Genomic DNA, 25589 nt, shown 5'->3' with positions numbered 1-25589 from the left:
ATTCGATTTTGATGAAGATCTGAATATGGATTCGGATATGAGAATTATTTAATTTTTAAAAGTGATTCTTCACCATTGAGTGATATGGCCAACCAGGCCGAGGTATGCTCTCTGCTGAGTGCCGTTCTACTTTCCTAATGTACTCGGCATTTGTGATTTTATAATCCACCAAGATATTTCACTTCAACTAAAAAGTTTCATTGATTACCCATAATTCTGTGTGTACGGACATTTTATAGGACCGATTGAACAAAGCAATTGGTACTCGACTAACGTGCGGTCGGTGAAAGAACAGGTCAGTCCACGAGGCCCAGGCGGAGCCGGAGGTGACCAGACTTCAACTCTCAGACTTTACTGCTGTTTGCTTCAATGATGGAGAACCAGTGACACTTGGGATCGGTGCTTTCGCACGAGTCGAGCTGGTACGTTCCTGCCCTATCAACCTTCCGGCCTTGAATCACTTAATTCTTTTTCTCCTTGCAGATGAAGGGATCATTTAGTAAGAGATGAAACCTTTTTCCTCATCACATGACTGTTGCATATTGGTCTCATGAGTGTTGTTCGGTGATACAAGTGTGTGTGCGTGCAAGGAGGGACTGCTCTCTTTGTTTATTTTCCCTACTCTCACTTTCTCATCCAATTTTCATCTGCCTCTTCTAAATATATCGCCATCTCCTAAAACTGGCATTTCAATTTTCATTTGTCACAGTGAGTGCATTTCACAGAAACACTCATCATGATGTAAGGAACACAGCGACACAACCTGCACATTACCTCCACGAGTCAATTAAATTCACATATCTTGTCATTTCATTGATGGTCCCTGAAAATGCCTTCTTTTCTACCGTAAAATCCTATCACCTACAGTACCCAATTTTACACCTTGTAGTTTTCACCTGTCTTTTGCTGTCGTTACCTGTTGCCACCCCTCTCTCACATGTCAGCACAACTCATTTTACACATTGTAAGAAAGGAGGGCTGACAGTATGGATAAATTCTAAATTCCTGCCTTAAATAATGCCGGTAGAGGAACAGCAAGCCCCTCAGCATGGCCCTCGGCCAAAGAAATTTACTTGTTCGAGTTATTCCAATAACAGCAGCTGTATGCTTGGCCTACATCACCTGCCTTTGTGTCGAATCTCATTCTGTGCTGTACCCAGGTTACGAATGGGAAACGAAACTACGCAATGAAGAAGATCAGCAAAAAATCCATAATGAAGATGCAACAAAAGAGACACATCCAGTCTGAAAGGAAAATTCTGGAGGAAGTGTCCTGCAGTTTTATTATCAAGTGAGATCAACACCATAGCCTTTTATTTTGTTCTAGCTTCTGGAGCTTTGTTTCCTTTTCTTTTTCTTTTCTTCTTCTTCTTTTTGTTCTTGTTTTTGTTCTGGAGGTGTTTAGCTTCAATGCAATTCGCTTGTTTCTTCTGGGCCTGTTCTTCACATGCTTGGCCTGGACATTTATGACATTAACATTACATCACCTCTGATAGCCACAGCTCTTTACAATTCTGCATATGTGAATTGAATGAGTAAAATTGTTTTTGCAGCATGCGGCACAAAGAAGAACCAGATATTACACAGCTGTTTTAAATAATATAAGCATTTCCTGTAATGACCACATTCTGCATGCACCAAATATCATTGTAAACGTTTCAAGCACAAGCAGCACATTTTCCTTGCTCGTAATGACCTTAGCTCATTATGTTTATGTCTATCGCATTAGAAGCCTTAGCTTAGTCGCATTACTTGTGCTCAATGCTTAGAAGTAAAACTTAAACATCTAGAAAGCGCAATCATAGATTACAGACCCTTGGCAGCACTTTTACGTGGTTTTGTGTGGTGTATTTTGTGTGTTTTTGTGTTTTGTACAGATGTGATGCATTGACCATGTAAGGTTACGTTCATATAGCGGATAAATAGAACTTTTCAGTTTTATTGTACAGATTCATGTTGCAATCGTATGTACGAGTATTTTATAGATGTAAATCAGAAAATAAAAAAATCTAGTCCAAAAATCATCAGTCAATCTAGACGAAATAAATAAATAAATAAATAATATATAATATATCAATAATAATAATAATATGTAAATATATATCTATCATAATAACAATAATAAAATAATCTAAAATCTAGTCAATGTGTTGATTTTCGTAATCGTCTCATGTTCCGTACTTTCTAGATGTGTGCATGTTCTAATAGTATATACTTTATGTGTACTCACATTCTTAATAGTACATCCTTTATAGACACACTCACAGTCCAATAGGATGTAATTTATAGACATGTTCACATTCTAATTGTACAGACATTATTGATGTGGTCTCATTCTAACGGTACATACTTTACCAAGGTACTCGGTTTAAAAAAGGATAACGGGTCATACTGGCTACCACAAGGGGGCTTTGTGGCCAACTTTAGAACATTATGTGCAGACAGGCAGAAAGACAAACTAACAAACGGACCTAAATACTCTCTGGTGAAGGTAATAATTATTAAAGAATGTCTCATACATAGCTCATGCAAAAAGCAAAACAAAAATACAAAACATTGTTCATTATGGGTTCTGCGGTTGAAATCCCATCTAAATGCTCACTCTCCCCATCTTGTCTCCCGCTCCCTTTATTGTATGTTTTGTGTCGGTTTTTTTTTTGTGATTGATGTTAGCTCTTACACGAGCCTCGATCTTGTATCCAAAAAAAAAAATTGTAACAATAATCCTTTATTTCAGACACATAGTCCATACATCAATCAACACTGTACTGTATTAGTATCACACAAAAAGGAGGGTTTTCAACCTCTGCACAAGTGATGATGTACTAAGGCCAACAACAATGAATGATTTCACGATCATGTTGTCAATGAGAATGACACGGTTTCTAAAGCTATACACTGACTTCCTGAACAATTATTCAAAAGACATCACCTTATGATTCACATACGTTTGGGAAGCGCTGTGCCGGATAGTAAGGCCCAACAGCCATGAAAAGACATTGTTATAGCAGACAGTGATTTCATGCAAGGATGACTGAACAAAATTGCTCACAAAAGTTGAACAATACAGTTTGTAACAGCAGGATTTAAAGAAACAATACTTAATTTCCTATGTGTGAGCATGGAGTGATATTGTGGCTTCAGGTCGTGATCATCACACATGTCATTACAGATGATGTGACCTAGGTATGTATACCTGTCAACATACTTTGATAGGTCACCACACAAGTAAAAAGCAGGTAAGTGGTCAAATCCAACCTGTCGAGTCTCAAACACAACGCGTACCGATTTACCGGTGGTATGCACAATATCAAGTTCAGCAGCTTTCTGTTCACAGATCTCCAATAACATCCACAAGGCAAACATACAAGGAGCCAGTACACTCGTACCATTAGCATAGCAAATGTTATTGACAGACATCCATGGCACTCTACAACCAATGTGTTGATTTTTCCATTGTTTGCCCTTCTGCTCATGCAGCAGGAGACGGGGCTTTGCAATCGCTTCTGTGTCTGTCTGCCCAGGCCATGACTTTTTTACCATTTGAGCTTTTGTCATAAATTTTTCAATAAACCTTTATAATGAGAATATGGAGAAGACTAATTAATAATTGGGTCAAAAGGTCAAAGGCAAGGTCACATAAGATCATCCATTGTCATTCTAGTGACTTAAAATTTCAATAGAATTTGCATATTTTATCACTGAATTGGTCCACCAAACAAAAGCTGGAAGTCTATTGTTTTTGAGGTCTAAAGGTCTAGGTTGCAGCGACTGAATTCACAAGTACCGGTCTATGACCGCCTGTATGTTTGTTTGTTTGTCTGCCTGTCTGATTGAACTGATTATGAGGTGATGCAAATATGAACTGATTAGATTATGGGGTCAAGAGGTGAAAGGTCAGAGGTCCTGTTATATAAAAATTCTGTAACTGAGCTAACTTGTGAACCAGAGATGGGATTTTGACCAAATTTAGTATATAGTATATTATGATGCAAAGATGTAATGAATCAAAGGTCAGAGGTCATGTCAGTTGAAAATGTGCTGCTTGAGAACAGCTGAAGGGATTCAAATCAAACTTAGTACAAGTATATATAATGATGTAGCATGGGCAGTATGGGGCCAAGCATTGTCATGCTGCAGCAAAACACCGGTAGTGAGTAGTCCACGACGTTTTGATCTGATTGCTGGTTTCAGATTATTTTTAACGAGGTCACAGTATGATGCACTGGTGAATATGGTCCCTCTGGAAATGTAATGCTCTACAAGTGGGCCTCGGCTATCCCAGAAGAGCATCAGCATCACTTTTCCAGCGGAAGGCTGTGTGCGGAATTTTTGGGCCTTCTGTGAAGTTGAATAGCACCACTCTTTGCTTGCCCTCTTCATTTCTGGCTGAAAGTAGTGGACCCAGCTTTCATACCCAGTCAATTTGCGCTGTAAGAAAGCGTCGCCTTCTGTTTCGTAACATCGCAGAAGTTCTTCACATGCGTCCACTCGCCGTTCTTTCAGTTCGGGTGTGAGTTGTCTAGGCACCCACCTTGCAGACACTTTGCGGAGCCTCAGCACGTTGTGAATGATAAGGTGTGCTGAACCATGGCTAATGTTCAATTCGGAGACCACTTCATCCAGCGTAATGCGACGATTGTGCCTTAGCACGCACTCAACTCCTGCAACCATTTCTGGTGTGTAGGCTGTGTGAGGCCGGCCTGAGCGAGCAGTGTCTGCCACATTGGACACTCCACTTGTAAAGTTCCTGTCATAGTTGTACACCTGCTGCAGCGATAAACATGCGTCACCATATTGCATCTTCATTCTACGATGGATTTCACTGGGATTCACACCCTCACTTCCCAATAAAAGGATGACAGAACGTTGCTCCTCCCTGGTGCATGCTTCTCAGGGAGCCGCCATCTTGGAAATGCTCTAATGACATTATACGCTCAATGTTGTCAGATCTAAAACAGGCAAAACATGACTTACCCATAGATATAACATATGTCGTCTACAACTAAACACATTACAACTACACACATTACATTACAACTACTTACAGATATAACTTATTGACTGGCCCTCGTATATATATACTAGCTGAGGTACCCGCCTTCGCCCGGGTTGAATAAGAATAAGACAAATATATGATGAAAAGAACATGTATATTTTAGAGCAATATCACAGTACATTTCCTACATGACGTTTTTTCAATTTTCAATTTCTCAAAACTTCTGGGTATACAACATTTCTGGTTTTCTTACTTGGTGCCAAGACATAGAGATTGCTTGGTTTTCCAACCCTCGAGCAGCCCACGTACAGCTGACCATGGGAAAACACTTGTTCTGTGAAGTTCAGGCCTAAAACCTTCATTGATTGCCCCTGCGCCTTGTTGATGGACATAGCAAAACATAGCCTGATGGGGAACTGAAACCTCTTGAAGGAGAATGGAAGGTCAGGTGGAATAAGTGGTATCCTTGGAATGAATACTTTCTCTCCTCTGTATTGTCCTGAGAGAACGGTTGCCTCTAGGACATGCGGCATCATTTGCTGGATTGTCAATCGTGTTCCATTACACAGCTTTGGTGGATCAAGATTCCTTAGAAGCATGATTGGTGCTCCCACCTTTAGAATCAACCTGTGTGTTGGGAGTACTTGAGGCTGAAGACTGTTGAGAAACTCAGTTGGGAAGTTTACTGCCTGATCTTCATCTGTCATTTTGTCAAGAGAATCATTATTTCTTTCATGACCGGGAAGTTGGTGGAGGAGCAAATTGTTGATCTCTTGAACAGCATTGTTCTTGGGGGCCAAAATGGCTCTTTCGGCAAGCCATGATGAGTCCTGGAACTGGGTCTCCATATTGGGAAAGACCTTTTTGATCAAGTCATCTTTTGTTTCAACAAACTGTCCAAATGGTAGAGTTATTTGTTCTGATGCATCTTGAGGGTATAGGCCATTGCCAACTTTCAAAAGCTGGCTTGAGAACTCCCTTGCAGTGTTGTCACCAAGAAGGTGGACTCTCATGTTGGCATTCAGGGTAAGTTTTTGCACATGTGGCCAGAGGAGATAAGAAGACTTGATACATGCCTTGACTTGATCTGCTCTTGTGCCCCGTTGGATGACTGGGAGAGTCTGATGAAAGTCTCCAGCCAGAACAGTTGTCACACCACCCATGATTTTCTTGTTGTTGCGAATATCTTGGAGTGTTCTGTTCACTGCTTCGAATGCCTGCTTGTGGTTCATAGTAGCCTCATCCCAGATGATGATTTTGCACTGTTGAAGGATCTTGGCATTTGCTGAATTCTTGCTAATGTTGCAGGTTGGGGTGTCTTGCTTGGTCAAATCCAAAGGCAGTTTGAAAGTTGAGTGTGCTGTCCTTCCTCCTTCAAGAAGTGTAGCTGCAATTCCACTTGAGGCCACAGCCAGAGCAATTTCCGACTTTTGACTAACCTTGGCCAGGATGATATTAATGAGGAATGTTTTTCCTGTCCCGCCAGGAGCATCGAGGAAGAATATCTTGCCAGCATCATCAGCGCGGTCCGTGTTGTTGTGGTGGTGGACCGACTCTCTCTCTCTCTCTCTCCCCTCCTCTCCTCTCCTCTCCTCTCCCCTCCCCTCCCCTCTCCTCTCCTCTCATCTGCCTCGTCTCCTGCTCATCTCTTTCTGCCTTGGTGGTCGACTCCTTCTCTCTTCCTGGCTCATCTGTTGAAGTAGTCCGCGGCGGCGCTTATATCACGCGCCTTGCAAATCAAGCCGCGCGCGCTTCGCTCCGCCTACCGGTGAACACGCCTCGGCCCTGACTGGTCAGGAGGGTTCACCGGCACCTCCCTTCGTGACACGTTGATGGGGCCACGCCTTCGTCAGGGTATTGATCAGTTTGAACTTTTACCTGATGTTCACTTGTCAAATGCACAATTACAAATGAGGCCCGGTTTTTTAAACCATTAAAATAAAAAGTAGCCTATAACCACTGGAATTTTATGCTGATTCCGAATCTGTGTCTAAAACGTTTCTCCGATGTGTCGTTCTTGAGTTATAAGCGGACATCCAGACAGACACACACACACAGACACTCCTCCTTTATATATATACGAGCTGAGGTACCCAGCTTCGCCCGGGTTGAATAAGAATAATACAAATATATGATGAAAAGAACATGTATATTTTAGAGCAATATCACAGAACATTTCCTACATGACGTTTTTTCAATTTTCAATTTCTCAAAACCTCTGGGTATACAACATTTCTGGTTTTCTTACGTGGTGCCAAGACATAAAGATTGCTTGGTTTTCCAACCCTCGAGCAGCCCATGTACAGCTGGCCATGGGCAAACACTTGTTCTGTGAAGTTCAGGCCTACAACCTTCATTGATTGCCCCTGCACCCTGTTGATGGACATAGCAAAATATAGCCTGATGGGGAACTGAACCCTCTTGAAGGAGAATGGAAGGTCAGGTGGAATAAGTGGTATCCTTGGAATGAATACTTTCTCTCCTCTGTATTGTCCTGAGAGGATGGTTGCCTCTAGGACATGCGGCATCATTTGCTGGATTGTCAATCGTGTTCCATTACACAGCTTTGGTGGATCAAGATTCCTTAGAAGCATGATTGGTGCTCCCACCTTGAGAATCAACCTGTGTGTTGGGAGTCCTTGAGGCTGACGACTGTTGAGAAACTCAGTTGGGAGGTTTACTGCCTGATCTTCATGTCACTTTGGCAAGAGAATCATAATTTCTTTCATGACCGGGCAGCGAACATCATTATGTGCGACATTACGTCACTCCTACGGACGTGAAAACATTTGTTTTCCTTAAAAATATATTTAAAATAAATAAAATAGTACATAAATTAACAATAAAAGAAGCAAAAAAACAATTTTAAATACAATAAAAAGCACATAAAAAAATATAAATATGTACGTACTGTACGTACGCGCAACCGCTGATTCTCATTCAAAACAGAGGCGACGTACAGTATTCCTTTACTGTGTCTGTGTTAGCCATGGGTCCGAAGAAGGATAATGCTAGTGTTTCCAAGCGTAATGTGGTTACGATGGACGATAAGGTAAATCTGATTGAAAGGTATGGAAAAGTGTCGGTGATAGCGCATAGACCTGATCGTGAATCGGAACCGCAATGCGTCATGGGATCGGAAAGGGACAATAGCGCCTCCCCAAGCTACACCATGGAATTGCAGCTGGCCCGGTTTTTTAAACCATTGATATTAAAATAAAAAGTAGCCTATAACCACCGAAATTTTATGCTGATTCCGAATGTGTCTAAAACTTTTCTCCGATGTGTAGTTCTTGAGTTATAAGCGGACATCCAGACAGACACACACACACACAGACACTCCTCCTTTATTTATATATATATATATATATATATATATATATATATATATATATATATACACATATATGTTCAAGTGCTTGTCAATCACTGGCCCTCGTATATACAGGGTAGTCACATGACAATATATATATATATATATATATATATATATATATATATTGTCATGTGACTACCCTGTAGTGAACAGATGACCAAATGAGCTTTACTCCAAGGAGTTCAATCCAAAAATGATGGTATTCTTTACACGCGAGGGAAAGGATGACAAAATTACCTGGACGGCTTACACCCGACTTCTTCGCACCTGGATAAATTAACCCAAACGACACAGGATTAAAATGTACAAAAATACCAGCTTTATTAAAGAAAATGCCGGTAACAAAGAATGCACGATAAAACTAAATTCCGAAGTGGTGCGCCTCTATATAGACTCAAATACAAACAATGCGAAAAATAACTGTGAAAATAAATGCGTTAATTTGTGGGCACTTAGCTCCGAGCTGCTTTTGAATCTCTTCAGGAATCGTACAGAACCACCGCGACCTTGGCGGGAAACCGCTCGTTGGCGTGAAGCCTGTGCGCAGGAACGGCCTTGGCGCGCAGCTTGCTCTTCCAGCCCCGAGCTCAAAACGAGCAGGCCGTGCTCGTCCCACTCGCCTCCATTCGTTCCTGTCAATCTCGTTCACCAGCACCAATGTGCCAAGGAAAATAAAATGCGGCCGTGCCTTCAAACCGAACCCCGCCGAACAGAACACTATGAAATGTTCACGTGCTCGTCAATCAATTCCCCTCGCGCAGGAGCACTATGAACTCCGACCACTCACCGTGAACTCCCGAAGCAGCATGAGCTATCATATAGTGACTGTTTACTGCCGAAGCCAGAAGGTCAGTGCCAGCCACAAGAAGACGAAGAAGAGAAGAGCAAGCCAAGAGCGAGGAGCAGCCAAGAGGAGTATAAAATGCCGACTGCCCACGATCAAATCCAGAAGCATAGAGACAAAATGTCCGCCCTCTCACTCCTTTGTACTCAAGGCTCTGACGTCATCCGTGCCTGCTCCATCAATCCCATAGTCCCATCTTAGCAGTCTTTGTGCCAATCTATCTCGGACCAATCACTGCCCTTCGGGGCATGGCCTCATGGCCCTGCCTGTGCCTGTGTGCTCACCAAGTCGGTGTTATTAGCGGTGGTGCTCAATGTCCTGCTTCCGGTTGGTTTTTATTTAGTGTGCTAAATGCATGATTTATTGGCTATGTGTGTGTGTGCTGCATGTGTCATAAGGAACAGAGGAAAAATAACAGAGGCCATTACATACAGGGGATTTACCATTAATCCCGAGCTAATTAACATATCCCACCCCTCGTGATGGGAACGAAGATACGCTCTTCCACGACATACGGTCTACCGGATCCCTACTTATGATACATGAAGGTTTCTTCTTCTTTACGAGAGTCGGAGCACACTACCTATGCAATTCTACCTGGACTAAGGTATTGTCTACTGCCCACAAACGTAACAATATATATATATATATATATATATATATATATATATATACATATATATATATATATATATATATATATATATATATATATATATATTGTAACGATTTTGAGAAGTGTGTAACGAATTTAAGAAGTGTAACGGGTTTTGAGAAGTGTAACAATTTTGGAGGAAGTGTAATGAATGTGAAAACGTTACAATGGAAACGTTACAATGTGAACGTTACAAACGTACGGTACCACCCTGTAATGTAAATAATGGTCGCAGTCAGCGTCCTCGTTAATTGCATGAAATATACACGCAGGTCACGATATATCTTTTAAATAGTGTATTTCCTTATTCCATGTAGGCTAAGTATGTGTTTTCCCACTAGATTGACTTTGCATTGTATCAAACAAAATAAGCGTAGGCCCTTCCAATTTCCCCAAAAACCTCCCTTCCAATTGTCTTCCGCATTTTGGCTGGTTTTCTTCAAACCACCATTGGCCACGAGGTAAGGTTGGGGAAGAAAGGCGTGTCTCCACCTCGTCGTAAGAGGGAAGGAGTGAACCAGCCCTAACAGCCAATCAACACCGCAGTGAGTGACCCGGTAGGCGTGCCCTCGGAGTCGGCGGCTTGATTTCGCTGGAGGTGATAAAAGCGACTGCAGGGGACTGCTTTAGCAGATGAGAGATGACTGGAGAAGAGCTGGAGCTGACCCTGGGAGAGGAGCAACGAGGCTGCACCAAAGGGAGGCGGTGAGATGCGAAACGCTCCAAGCCAAAGAGGAGAGGTACTCGGCAAGGAGACCAGCTTTGGAGAGACGCGCTGAAAGGAGGGAGACGGCCCCGCTCCAAGCCAAAGGGGAGCAGGTGTGCCGAACCAGCGCGGGACGTCTACCGCGGTGGATACGCGACGGAGGGTTTCCCGCCAAAACCGCGAGGGATTGCGAACTGCGCGCTCCCGACCAAGCGATTCATCTCAAGCCTTACCTGCCTGCAATTATCCCCTGAGTAAGTGTGAACGTCCTGTCCTGTTCGTTTGTCTTGGGGCTAAGTAAAAATGAATAGTGTAAGTTAAGGATTCGCTGTGTTACTGCTTCTTCCATCCATTGCTTGTGTGTGTATAATAAAACCTGTTCTTCCTCCGTATTCTTCTTCTTCTTCTTCTTTTTCATTCTCTTTCGGTCGCTTTAGAGATTTCCCGATTGAAGGTCTGTGGGGCGATCTGGTCAACGTTCGAGTATAATCGGGTAACTTGTGCGGACACGACGGCCATTCCGCTCGGCCCACCTTAACATCAAAGTCGTGTCTGTAACAATTGGTAGTCAGGAGGTGGGATTCGAACCTGGGACTAAATTTAGTTAGCCCAAATTTTGGACACCAATTGTGTTAGTACGGTAACAATTGGTGTCGAGGAGTGGAATTCGAACCCGGGACTAAATTTATTAGGCCCAAATTTGTAGTAGAATCGATTCGGAGCGCGTTTCCCGCGCGTTATTAGGCCCAAATTTGTAGTAGAATCGATTCGGAGCGCATTTCCCGCACGTTATTAGGCCCAAATTTGTAGTAGAATCGATTCGGAGCGCGTTTCCCGCGCGTTATTAGGCCCAAATTTGTAGTAGAATCGATTCGGAGCGCATTTACTGCGCTCGACGAAATTATAACGGCGAAATTTATTTTGTTTTATAAAGCAAAACCCGAATTTTGAGATCGCGCCATGGACAATCAAGGCGATCGGATGTCGGTGGGAGAGATAGACAGGGTGGAATCGACCCAGGACCTCGGGGAAATGTATGTGGAGGATAGGGAGGAGGAGAAAAATGGCAATGTGGTTGCGGAGGTTTCAGACGCACAAAATGGCGCTCTCGCGCACGTGGTTGAGGCGGTCGCGGAACCAATGAGCGCGGCCCAAATGCAGGCCCTCATGGAGCAATTTATGGCGCAAATGCAGGCGTCCCTCAAACTGCAGAGTGAGCAATTGGGGGTAATGGGGAACCGGATGGATGCTCAGGGTGAGCGATTGGAGGGCCAAATGGGGGTAATGGGGAACCGGATGGATGCTCAGAGTGAGCAATTGGGGGTAATGAGGGACGAAGCGAGGGGTACCGGTGGGGAGTTAGACAAGAAATTTGGGAAGTTAGACAATAATTTTGAGGAGTTAGACAAGAAATTTGGGAAGTTAGACAATAATTTTGAGGGGTTAGACAACGGGATAAAAGAGGTAAAGAATGGGTTAACGGGGGTGGAAAACAGAATGGCTGCCCAGGAGAATCAGTTAGAGGGGGTGAAAAATGGGTTAATGGGGTTAGAAAATAGGATGGAGGACAAATTGCGGGAAATAGGGGAACAATCCGCTCGGGAAATCGAACAGATGGGGAACCAGATGGAGGAAATACGACGAGGGGTGAGTGAGGAGGTCTCGGGGCTACGCGAGGAGGTAAAGCGAGGCGAAAAGCGTATAGAGAAGGAGGTGAGAAATAATACGGCAAAGTTACAGGGGGGAATGGAAGATCTGACGAAAGGAGTAGAACAGCTGACAGTGGGACAAAAGGAACTAGCGGACCAAGTGGAAAAGAACACTGCAATCATCGGGGGTTTAAAAGCAACACAAAAGGACATTAAAAATGAATTAATAGCGACACAAAAGGAATGTCAAATGGTACATGAGGGATTGACGAAGAGGTTGGAAGAGGTGACAGAAGTAATGGAGACGAAGGACCGGGAGGTAAGGACGCACATAGAAACGGTTAAAGTAGCGATGGAGGAAGAAATAGAGGGGGCGCACCGGGAGCTGAAGGAGGTAAAGGAAAAATTAGAGGAGGTGGAAGAGGGGGTGAGTGAAATTAAGAAGAGACGGAGGGAAACTAAGAGGGAGATAAAGGAGGAAGTCATGGAATATGTACAAGGTCTGTGTTCAAATCATGATGAAGTGCTCACTAACCAAATAAAGAGTTTGCAGGTGGCAAAGGAGGGGCGGAGACGAAGTACGGAGGTGAGTGGCAATGTATATGATGTGAGGAAAGCTTCAGTCGGCTTGGGGATTGGTTTGGATCCGGGTGTTCGTGAAAGGCCGTTGGTGAAGTGTGTGACAGGTCAGGTGTGCGAAAAAAGAGGTGTGCGAGAATGTCCGACCATGGGGTGTGTGAGAAAAAAGTGCACGCCGAGGAGTGAGTGTGCCGTCAGGAGTGAGCCGGTCGGAGCGCGTGTGCGAGGGGGTACATGGAAGCGCGGTGTGGTGAGTGTTACGGAGGAAGTAACGAGAGAGTGTACACCTGTGGTGAGTGTTACGGAGGAAGTAACGAGAGAGTGTACACCTGTGGTGAGTGTTACAGAGGATGTAACGAGAAAGTGTACGTCTGTGGTGAGTGTTACGGAGGAAGTAACGAGAGAGTGTACACCTGTGGTGAGTGTTACAGAGGATGTAACGAGAAAGTGTACGTCTGTGGTGAGTGTTACGGAGGAAGTAACGAGAGAGTGTACACCTGTGGTGAGTGTTACGGAGGAAGTAACGAGAGAGTGTACACCTGTGGTGAGTGTTACGGAGGAAGTAACGAGAGAGTGTACACCTGTGGTGAGTGTTACAGAGGATGTAACGAGAAAGTGTACGTCTGTGGTGAGTGTTACGGAGGAAGTAACGAGAGAGTGTACACCTGTGGTGAGTGTTACGGAGGAAGTAACGAGAGAGTGTACACCTGTGGTGAGTGTTACGGAGGAAGTAACGAGAGAGTGTACACCTGTGGTGAGTGTTACGGAGGAAGTAACGAGAGAGTGTACACCTGTGGTGAGTGTTACAGAGGATGTAACAAGAAAGTGTACGTCTGTGGTGAGTGTTACAGAGGGTGTAACGGGAGAGTGTGCGCGAGAAAGGTGTGTAACAGACAGGTGCAGGAGGAAAGAGTGCGTTGTCAAGAGTGGAGGTGAGAGTAGTGAGAGTGAAACGGAGCGTGAGTTGGTTGTGACAGGTGAGCGAGGATGTACACCTGGAATGGAAGGATGCACACCTGGAATGGTAGAGCGTGAGTGGGAATGCACGCTGGAGTTGGTGGTGAGGCACGTGGATGGGTGTGCGAATGAGGGCACACCTGTGATTGTCACAGAGGAGGTGACCGAGGAGGGGGCGCGAAGCGGTGTTTTGGTGAGGTGTGCGAGCAACGAATGTGTGCCAAAGTGTTCGGTGGTCAGGTGTGTGACCAAGGCTGTGAGTGGAATGGGTGTACCTGGGTGTGTAAGGAAAGGGACGAGGAGCATGGGCACAGCTGGATGTGTGAGGAAGGAACGGGCTGCGGGGTGTAAGCGTCCAGGTGAAGCATCGACGTTAGACGGGGTAGAGTTTAGAACGACTTATAGCCGAATCGGGCCCTCGGTGCGTGCTGGGCCTCGCTTTGAACGGCCGCGGCCGGGCTCCACTAGGCGGAGCGGGCGGCTGGATAGGAAGGGTCGCTATGGCGACCACGTTTTGTTGAGACGTGCCGGCAGGTCGAGATCGGGACATTGGATGGCTCCACGCCGAGGTGATGCGTGGGATCTCGGCCCGGGTAAGCCCCCGCCCCTGCCCCGAATGCGGGACGCATCCAGCCGCCAGCACAAAAGAATCCGCGTTCAGTGCTCGGCTGTACGAAGCCGGGCTGTAGATGTGAATTGGCGCACCGAGAGGATGTAATAAGTATACGGGTGATGGTGATAGTGATAGTGATTTAAAACGAAATTTAGAAAAGTGAATAGAATTGGCAGTAAATGGAAAATTTTTGAATTGTTGGATTTGGACGAGCGAAATTGGTAGTGAGAGACCCCCGATGTGGTGGGATGGCAAATCCACCATCCCTCACAGGTGGGGCAAAGGAGCAATAGCTTATGGGGTGTATGGCAGTGAAAACTAGCCCGGGTGGGTTAGGTTATATTGATAGGGCCCTAGAAGATGACATTAGGTAACGTTAAGGTTAGTTAGTGACTGATACCTGTAGTGGGGACGCAGGTAGATTAGTATGGATGATAATGACGTGGGAGCGCAATAGTTTAAAGGGACGACTGGGAAGCGCAAGTTTCAGAGGGGAGTAGTTAGCTGAGATGATGCCGTGTGTGTGAGGATTGAACAGGTGTGATTGAACAGGTGTGATTGCACAGGTGTGCAACTGAATAGGTGGATGGAGCAGTGTATGAGTGAGTAGTGGTGATTGTGTGTTGTGTTGACCAACTGGTCCAGGAAGACGAGGAGGGTGCAGGTGGCACCAGGTAGGATTGCACAGGTGTGCAACGACAGGTGAATGAAAGACAGGTGTATGGAATAAATGGTATGGAGTATTGGAATGGATGGTCGTGGAGTGAGTAGGGCGGAAATTGTGGAGTGGAGTGGATGGTGCGAAGGTGTGAATGGGGGAAGAGTGGACCCCCATCACGGATACCCGGGGCGGGTAGTGTAAGTGTTAGATAGAGGGTACAGGTAAATTGTGGTTGGATATTGGCATCTGTGGTGCGGGTGACAGAATGGTATGTGGATGGGTGCGTTGGTGTTGTGGAAATGGCTGGGCGTGTAGCCTGTTAGTGTGTGTAGTTGGTTTGGGCACTCCACCACTGGGAGGATGTCGGCCAGGTGAGGCCGCAGGTGGGCTCTGGGAGCCGGTAGTAGTTGTTGTGGATGGGGCCCGAGGATCCGGAGGACGGACCCGGGTAGCCCGGTGCCAGAGGGCACCATGGGGTGACAGAGCCAGGAGAGGGGCTGTCCCCAGGTAGTTAGGTTAGGGTGAGGAGCTAGGTAAGCTCGGGTGGCAACTACAGTGGTGGAGGTGTGCAGGTGGGTAGACCTGTTGGGAGAGGTACACGTCGCAGCCCAGAAATTGTGCTAGAGCACCGGGAGATGAATCGGGGGAGTGAGACCCCAAATTGAGGAGCACCACAGTTTGGCCAATGGGAATTGGTTATTAGAACCCATAGTGTAAGTTGGCCAATGGATTGGCAGGGAAAGACCCCGGGTAGTGTAAAGTGTGTTAAAGTCATTTAGAGGATAGTTAGGATGAAGGATCTCCTCGCACCATCTGCATCCACTCACCTGAGGTGACAGGTACTCCACACCATGCCATGTTTTGATTATTTTTTATGATGCAAATGTTTGGATTGTGAGACACATCATGACGTGGGTGTGACATTGTGCGTAATTCCATCTCTCCCTCCTTATGAGGATTGATGATGAATTGGTGATGGCAAATTTTGAAGTAACGGGATTGTGGAGACGAATTTGGTATAGGGGAAATATGGGGAAGACGTGGCAGTAGTGACGAATTTGTAAATGGGTAGATTTTTGTACATATGGGGTAAGGGTAGGATAGGTGACAGGGGGGTGACGTACGGTAGGGACGAGCTTTCTCACTTCGGCCTCCGTACGCATTTCACCTTGCATTGCCTTATTGACGTGTACCCTTGTGACCTTACCCCTCGCTCAATTGTCTTTCTTTTGTCTCCCACATGACCTGTGCGCCATTGGGTGCCGATGGGAGCGTGCGTGAGGTGGCCATTGTGCGCCCGAGATTCCCAGAACCAGCATGCATTGCGTTGATGTACCACATTATGGACCGCTGTTCTGCGGCCAAGTACCACTTGATGGACCCCAGGTTCTGGGGCAGGGCACCTCTGTTGGAGACCGGCCATAGTGGCCAGGGAATCTTGCTTGCGGACCTCGGTAAGGTGGCACCTATGCCAAACAGGTGGACCACCCTTAGTTGGCCCCTGAGGCCCTAAATAAAAATGGACACAAGTTGTGCTTTTTATTATGTCCAAATAGGCCGCATGAAGCCAGAAGACGTCGGGAAGAACATCGGCCCAGCAGAGGAAGAGAAGACCACCACCAGTTGTTTTGTTGTGTTTATTATGAACCATGGTAACCGCACCGGATGGTGCTTTTGGGTGCTTTGTGGTGTTTGGGTGCTTTTGGGTGCTTTGGTGGTATTGGTACTGGTGCATCGATGCAATGCGTGCTGTCTCCTCCCTCCCAACAGGAATTTCTTTCTCTTGTTCCCTAAAAAAAAAAAAAAAAAAAAAAAAAACACAGGTCCTGGGTTGCGTTGTAAATAAGAAATCACGTCATTGTAAATAATGCTCCCCACCGTAAATGTATAGTTTGAGAATAATTCCGTAATTCGGTTAGCTGTGGGCTTGAGTCTGTTAGACAGGATGCAATGCAATAGGGGGACATACTTATTTGTGTTTTAAAATTGTCACACTCAGGGTCAGGTTAATTGTAGAGGGAATTACACCTACGTGCCACCCTAAGTTAAAGTTTAATAGGTCCGAGGACGGACCTGAAGAAAGGGGGGTGCAGTGTAACGATTTTGAGAAGTGTGTAACGAATTTGAGAAGTGTAACGGGTTTTGAGAAGTGTAACAATTTTGGAGGAAGTGTAATGAATGTGAAAACGTTACAATGGAAACGTTACAATGTGAACGTTACAAACGTACGGTACCACCCTGTAATGTAAATAATGGTCGCAGTCAGCGTCCTCGTTAATTGCATGAAATATACACGCAGGTCACGATATATCTTTTAAATAGTGTATTTCCTTATTCCATGTAGGCTAAGTATGTGTTTTCCCACTAGATTGACTTTGCATTGTATCAAACAAAATAAGCGTAGGCCCTTCCAATTTCCCCAAAAACCTCCCTTCCAATTGTCTTCCGCATTTTGGCTGGTTTTCTTCAAACCACCATTGGCCACGAGGTAAGGTTGGGGAAGAAAGGCGTGTCTCCACCTCGTCGTAAGAGGGAAGGAGTGAACCAGCCCTAACAGCCAATCAACACCGCAGTGAGTGACCCGGTAGGCGTGCCCTCGGAGTCGGCGGCTTGATTTCGCTGGAGGTGATAAAAGCGACTGCAGGGGACTGCTTTAGCAGATGAGAGATGACTGGAGAAGAGCTGGAGCTGACCCTGGGAGAGGAGCAACGAGGCTGCACCAAAGGGAGGCGGTGAGATGCGAAACGCTCCAAGCCAAAGAGGAGAGGTACTCGGCAAGGAGACCAGCTTTGGAGAGACGCGCTGAAAGGAGGGAGACGGCCCCGCTCCAAGCCAAAGGGGAGCAGGTGTGCCGAACCAGCGCGGGACGTCTACCGCGGTGGATACGCGATGGAGGGTTTCCCGCCAAAACCGCGAGGGATTGCGAACTGCGCGCTCCCGACCAAGCGATTCATCTCAAGCCTTACCTGCCTGCAATTATCCCCTGAGTAAGTGTGAACGTCCTGTCCTGTTCGTTTGTCTTGGGGCTAAGTAAAAATGAATAGTGTAAGTTAAGGATTCGCTGTGTTACTGCTTCTTCCATCCATTGCTTGTGTGTGTATAATAAAACCTGTTCTTCCTCCGTATTCTTCTTCTTCTTCTTCTTTTTCATTCTCTTTCGGTCGCTTTAGAGATTTCCCGATTGAAGGTCTGTGGGGCGATCTGGTCAACGTTCGAGTATAATCGGGTAACTTGTGCGGACACGACGGCCATTCCGCTCGGCCCACCTTAACATCAAAGTCGTGTCTGTAACAATATATATATATATATATATATATATATATATATATATATATATATATATATATATATATTTATATATATATATATATATATATATATATATATATATATATATATATATATATATGTATGTATATGTATGTACGAGGTGTGTTCAAAAAGTATCCGACCTTTGTTCATAAAAAATACTCGTATCCAGATACAACAAACTTACACTAATCTCCTTCAAAGTAGTCCCCTTGGGCTGCCACACACTTCTCCCAACGGTTCTGCCACTGTCGGAAGCAGCGCTGGAACGCCTCTTTTGGGATGGCGCGCAGCTGGTCCGTCGCATTCCGCATGATGTCTTCTCTGGACTGAAATCTGGTCCCTTTCAGGGGCATTTTCAGCTTGGATAAAAGCCAGAAGTCACACGGAGCCATGTCGGGAGAGTAGGGAGCCTGACGAAGCACATGTGTGTTGTGTTTGGCCAAGAAACTCTGTATCAAATGTGAAGAATGGGCGGGTGCGTTATCGTGATGGAGCTGCCAATTGCCCGCTGCCCACAGGTCCAGCCGTTTGCGGCGCACAGCGTCACGAAGGCGACGCAGAACCTCTTGGTAATACTCCTTGGGGCTTGGTTGTGCAGTGTGGTGCGTACTCGTGATGAACCACGCCACTGGAGTCGAAGAAGACGGTCAGCATGACTTTGACATTGCTGCGGACCTGCCTTGCTTTTTTTGGCCTCGGGGATGTTGGATGCTTCCATTGTGATGACTGCAACTTGGTTTCTGGGTCGTACCCATAAACCCAGGACTCATCGCCAGTGATCACTGTGTTGAGGAAGCTGGGATCGCTGTTCACAGTCTCCAGCATGTCCTGTGCGATCTCCAAACGGAGTTGCTTCTGCTCAATCGTTAGCAGCTTTGGTACAAACTTCGCTGAGATTCTCCTGAAGCCCAAATCCTCCTTCATAATGGAATGAACGGATCCAATGCTGACGCCCACCTCGTCTACAAGTTCTCTGATCGTGATTCGACGATCCTGCATCACCAGGGTCCTCAATTGGTCAATGACGATCTCATTTCAGGATGTTGAGGGCCTACCCGAATGTGCTTCACTCTCCACTGATGTGCGGCCATCTTTGAAGCGGTTGTACCACTCCTTTATCTGTGTGGTGCTCATTGCTTCGTCCCCGAAGGCCTGTTGAATCTTGCGGATCGTTTCCACTTGGGAATCGCCAAGCTTTACACAAAATTTGATGCAGTAGCGTTGTTCAAGTTTTTCCGTCATTTTGTCAAAAACGAAAATCCGACGGCGCTCACTTACACTTGTCGGCTCATCCGACCTCACTCATCGGCGGTCTGCCGTCGAATGACAGCTTCTGCAGGTGGGAAAAAATTCACGCGTGCGCATTAGGATCGCCTACATACGTGCACCAATCAACGCCTCCCTAGCTTCATTTGTTTACGCACAACAAATTAAGGTCGCATACTTTTTGAACACACCTCGTATATGTATGTATATGTATGTATATGTATGTATATGTATGTATATGTTTGTATATGTATGTATATGTATGTATATATATATATATATATATATATATATAATCGGGAGATTAAATCAGACGCGGACATAGCTTCAGGACTTCGATTTTTAATTTGACAAGCTTTCGACCAACAAAGGTCTTCTTCTGAGTCGGCCCCAAGTTCAACGGAATCCGTTGAACTTGGGGCCGACTCAGAAGAAGACCTTTGTTGGTCGAAAGCTTGTCAAAAATTAAAGATCGAAGTCCTGAAGCTACGTCCGCGTCTGATTTAATCTCCCGATTATCTATTCAATGCAAATGAGACGCCCTGCTCGTACTACCTCACACCATCAGAGACTCCTCCTCACTCACCACATTCAAAACATCACTCAAGACCCACCTGTTCAACACTGCATTCAACATTTAACCCACAGCATTTAACCCCTGACTATCTCTTCTCCTTCCCCTTCCTCTTGCTTTGATTATTTACCTATTGATTTTTGTCTTTTTGCACTTGTTTTTTGTACTCTATCAAAGCGTCTTTGGGCTTCTTGAAAAGCGCTATATAAAATAAATGTATAATTATTATTATTATTATTACTGTGGAGTTTCTACTATTTCTCACAGTTATATATATATAATCTTGCAACAGGCAATCTGAGACCGCTGGAGAATAATTTTCTCCAAAGACACCGAGTAGAGGTAAAACTGCACGTATATGGATAATCCACCACGATGCGGTTGTTTTATTAATTTACCGTGTTGCTGTTTCAGCATGCGCGGTCGGCTTAACGAAGGGATTTTCTTAGGCCAGAAGACGACATCGTGACTCAAATACACAGAAATCGTTTTGCATCGACACAGGTTGAATAAATAATGGGGATAGACTGGTGTGACAGTTATTCTTTAGTTCTTAATGCCATCAAAACAAAGGAAATCATTTTTGATTTTCACCTCTTAGCAGGTCGCCATGACCCTTTGATTATTCCGGATCATAGTATATGATCTGAGCATAAGTATTTTGGCACAGTGATCAATAACCTGTTGAAATGGAGTGTCTGAACACAAGTATTTGAACAGTGATCGATAACTAATTTAAATGGATCAATATTCCCAAGTGTTGGCTGGTAAGTCAAACCAAAGATTAGACTTTTTAAGGTAATTGAAAGTTTTATGTCGATAATCGCACTTTGGTTCTTTCCTCCCAGTCCTTAATGCAAAGTATTCTTGCTTTCAATTTGATATGTACTTCGTAATTCGTCAAAAGAGAATGTAAAGAAATTGGAAAGACCCAGGAAGATTGCCCAGCACTTTATACAGAAAAATCTTCCCTCGATTTGTTGTGTAATGTATATGAAACGTGTTGTGTTGAAGTGTTCACATGATATTGCAAGGCCCATTGGACCCACTTCACCCATTGCATCCACCAAAGGTGGATGGAGGTTATGTTTTCACTAACGGTGTTTTGCCGCATCATGACAATGCTCAGCCCCATACTGCCCGCGCTACAGCTGCAACAATCGAGGACCTGCATTTTGAATGTCTTCCTCATCCACCCTACTCGCCAGACCTCACCCCTTCGGATTTACCACATCCTTGGGCCACTTAAAGAGGCGCTTGGTGGATCCACTTTCTGATCTGACGAATAGGCCAAAGAGGCGGTGCACGAATGGCCACACATGCAGCCAAAATATTTTTTTTTCTAAAGGAATCCAGGCCTTAGTAAAGTGCTGAAAAAATGCATTGAACGCAATGGAGATTATGTTGAAAAAAAACACAGTTGTTACACAGATACATGCAATAAACAAGTTGGGAAAAATATTTTAAGGTTACTTCTTGACTGGACCTCGTGTAGATATATACAGTCACGTGAAAAAGTAAGTACACCCCATGTAAAATTTTGACGTTTTCAACATATTTCAACATACAGCTATTTGATCTTCATTTCAACAATATTGATAGATAAAGGTGATATTGTAGCGGCTACCGCTGGGTTTTCACAATCGCCTTGCACCTATCAAGGACGCGGAGCGATCACCATGCCGGGCTCGTCCAGGACGCCCGGGCAGGCTCGCCCTCAACTTGCCAGGCCGCAGCCAGGACGCTGGGCCACGCCCCCTCTCGCCTTTCCTGGGCAAACGCTCCTGGATAATATGTATATATATTGCTGCCCGATAAACGGGCTTTTCAGAGTGCCTGAGTGTTTGGTTTGAATAAAGCAACTCGGATGAATTCCAGCTTTTTGTCGCGTCCATTCTTCCGATCGACGTGGGAGCCCCAGCTCCTTCATTGGTGACCTACCGACATGGACACGGCAGTCGCCCTTAAACTGCCTACCTTCTGGGAGGCTCACGCGGCGGTTTGGTTCGCACAGGCGGATTCCCTGTTCGCCCTGCGAGGCATCACGGCCGACGACACCCGCTTCCACCATGTGGTAGCAGCGCTCGGTTCGGCCACCGCGGCCCGTGCCCTGAGCCTCCTCGAGAGCCCGCCAGCCGCTGACAAATACGGCGCGATTAAGAAGCTTCTCCTCGACGCTTTCGTCCTCCCATTGGCGGAACGCGCACGGCGCCTGCTCGACCTGCCCGAGCTCGGCGACACGCGCCCTTCCGAGCGAATGGACTACATGCTTTCACTGCTCGGCGAGCACTCTCCGGCATTCCTGTTCCGGGAGCTGTTCCTCCGTCAGCTGCCTAACCCGGTACGCCTCGCCCTGGCAAGCACGACGATCACAGATCCCCGGGCCCTTGCCAGAGAAGCCGACAAGATCTCCGCCGCAGGTCAGCGCATCGCAGCGGCGACATGGGACCCACCGCCATCCGACGCAACACCCATGGCGCCCGAGCGCCCGGCACGGTCGACGACCGAACTGCCGACGCAATTGGCGGCCGCTACACCGAGCCGACCACCTCCAGCACGACGACCGGGGCCTCCACCTGACCAAGCGTGGTGTTACTATCATGCCAGGTTCGGACAGAAGGCCCAGACGTGCCGACCCCCGTGCACCTTCGGCAGGCCGGGAAACGGCCGGGCCGGCGTTCATTACCAGCCATGAGCGCCGGCCACACGGGCAACTTACTGTTCATCACGGATAAAGCGTCCGGACGGCGCTTCCTGTGCGACACCGGCGCCCAACTGAGCGTCATACCCGCCTCTGACCAGGACAGGCAGTCCGCGGTTTGCGGCCCCTCCTTGGTTGCGGCCAACGGATCGACCATCCGCACCTTCGGCCCGCGCAACGTCACCCTCTGCTTCGGCGGCCAACGCTTTGCTTGGACGTTTGTAACCGCAAACGTGCCCATGGCTCTGCTAGGCGCCGACTTCCTCTGCGCACACGGACTGCTGGTGGACGTCCAACGGCGTCGTTTAATCAACGCCGAAACCTTCAGCTCCCTGGTATGCACATTGAGCAGCTCCGCGCTGACCGAGCTGGCATGCGCCGTCCCGGCGGTGAACGAGTTTGCTCGCCTGCTCACGGAGTTCCCGGCCCTCATGCGGCCGACGTTTTCGGCCGTCGCAGTACGGCATGGGATCGAGCACCACATACCAACCACGGGCCCGCCGGTCTACGCCAGGGCCCGCCGCCTCGACCCAGCCAAGCTCGCCGTGGCGAAGGCCGAATTCGACGCGTTGGAGCACCTCGGCATCGTGCGGCGCTCCGATAGGGAGTGGGCCTCGCCACTGCACATCGTGCCAAAGCCGGGGGGTGGATGGCGCCCGTGTGGCGACTACCGCCATCTCAATGACGCTACCACCCCCGACAGGTACCCGAACCCGCATATCCAAGACTTCTCCGCCCGTCTGGCGGGACGGGTCATTTTTTCGAAAATTGATCTCATACGGGGATATCACCAGGTACCTGTCAGGGCGGCCGACGTCCCTAAAACGGCAGTCATCACGCCGTTCGGCTTATTCGAATTCTTGCGGATGCCGTTTGGTCTCAAGAACGTGGCTCAGGCATTCCAGCGCTTGATGGACGGCGTGCTGCGTGACCTGCCGTTCCTTTTCGTTTACCTGGACGACATCCTCGTCGCCAGCACGTCCCGGGCTGAGCACCTCCTCCACCTCCGAACACTGTTCGGGCGCCTCAGCGAGCACGGCCTCATCGTCAACCCGGCCAAATGCCACTTTGGCACGACGGCCGTTGATTTTTTGTGCCACCACATCACCAAGAACAGGGCCGTGCTGCTGCCAACCAAGGTCGAGGCCATCACCACGTTCCCGCGTCCCCGCACCATAAAGGCCCTGCAGGAATTCCTGGGAATGGTGAATTTTTATCACCGCTTCGTGCCCCGCGCTGCTCAACTCATGCGGCCCCTCTACGAAGCCCTCCGGGGCAAGCCGGCCAAGCAAGACATCGCCTGGTCCACAGCAATGGATGCGGCCTTCCAAAGCTCAAAGCGGGCCCTCGCCGACGCAACACTGCTCGCTCACCTGGTGCTCAACACTCCCATCGCCCTCACCACGGATGCCTCCGACTACGCGGTGGGCGCCGTACATGAGCAATGGGTGAACGGGGTTTGGCAGCCACTCGCTTTTTTCAGCCGGCAGCTCCGGCCGAACGAGCTCAAATACAGCACGTTTGACCGGGAGCTCCTCGGTCTACACCTGGCCGTCCGCCATTTCCGTCACCTCCTGGAGGGCCGACCTTTCACGGCGTTCGTCGACCACAAGCCGTTGGTTTACGCCATGGACAAGGTCACGGAGCCGTGGTCGGCCCGCCAACAGCGCCACCTCTCCGCCGTGTCAGAGTTTACCACGGACATCCGGCAGGTCGCCGGCAAAAACAACGCCGTGGCCGACTGTCTTTCCCGGGCCAGCGCGAACGCGGTCCACCTGGGCGTGGACTTTGCGCTTATGGCGGCGGACCAAACCACCGACACCATGGTGCAAGCCCTCCGGGCGGCGGACACGGGCCTCCGCCTGGCCGACATCCCCTTCGCGGACACTGTCCTGCTCTGCGACATCTCCCAAGGCCAGCCTCGCCCCATCGTGCCCGTCACCTGGCAACGCCGCATCTTCGCCTCCCTCCACGGCCTTTCCCACCCGGGCCGGAAAGCTTCCCAGAAGCTGGTGTCGGCGCGATTCGTCTGGCACGGCCTTCGGCGGGACGTCCGCGATTGGACCAGCACCTGCACGGCCTGCCAACGGGCCAAGGTCCACCGACACACCCAGGCCCCGCTGGCACCTTTCACCGTGCCCGAACAACGTTTCGACCACGTCAACGTGGATCTGGTGGGCCCCCTCCCCCTGTCACAGGGGTTCACACACCTGCTCACCATGGTGGACAGGACCACCAGGTGGCCGGAGGCCGTTCCCCTCGTCTCCACCACCACCGCCGACTGGCGCAGGCTTTCATCGCCACCTGGGTCGCCCGCTTCGGCGCACCGGCGGACATCTCGTCAGACCGCGGACCACAGTTCACCTCCGAGCTGTGGGGCGCGGTCGCCCGCAACCTGGGGGTCAAGCTCCACCGTACTACGGCCTACCACCCCCAAGCAAACGGGTTGTGCGAGCGATTCCACCGCTCCATGAAGGCCGCGCTCATGGCCGGCCTTCAAGACGGCAGTTGGGCCGACCGGCTGCCGTGGGTCCTTTTGGGCCTCCGCACGGCCCCCAAGGAGGACCTCCAGGCATCCACCGCCGAGTTTGTCTATGGCCAGGCGCTACGCGTCCCGGGCGAATTCGTGCCCGACGCTACCAGTCCCTGGTCCGCAGCTCACCAGCGCTCGGACCTCCAGGAGGCCGCCCGACGGTT

The 25589-nt window shown here is 47.8% G+C and overlaps 1 protein-coding gene across 7 annotated transcripts in view; it reads left to right on the top strand.

Moving 5' to 3' along the window:
* Positions 1-25589, top strand: part of LOC137413634 (cGMP-dependent protein kinase 2-like) — a 129507-nt gene that overhangs the window by 33663 nt on the left and 70255 nt on the right. For all 7 annotated transcript variants that reach the window (XM_068099066.2, XM_078773270.1, XM_078773269.1 and 4 more), the window contains 2 exons: positions 296-422; positions 1161-1291. In XM_068099066.2, coding sequence (XP_067955167.2) covers positions 296-422; positions 1161-1291 — 258 coding nt within the window. The remainder of the gene's footprint in view (positions 1-295; positions 423-1160; positions 1292-25589) is intronic.

Source organism: Myxine glutinosa, chromosome 2 (genome assembly GCF_964187855.1).
Source record: "Myxine glutinosa chromosome 2, kmMyxGlut1.1, whole genome shotgun sequence".
NCBI lineage: Eukaryota > Metazoa > Chordata > Myxini > Myxiniformes > Myxinidae > Myxine > Myxine glutinosa.
Note: the sequence above shows the minus strand (reverse complement) of the source record. Positions and strands in the feature narration are given on the sequence as shown.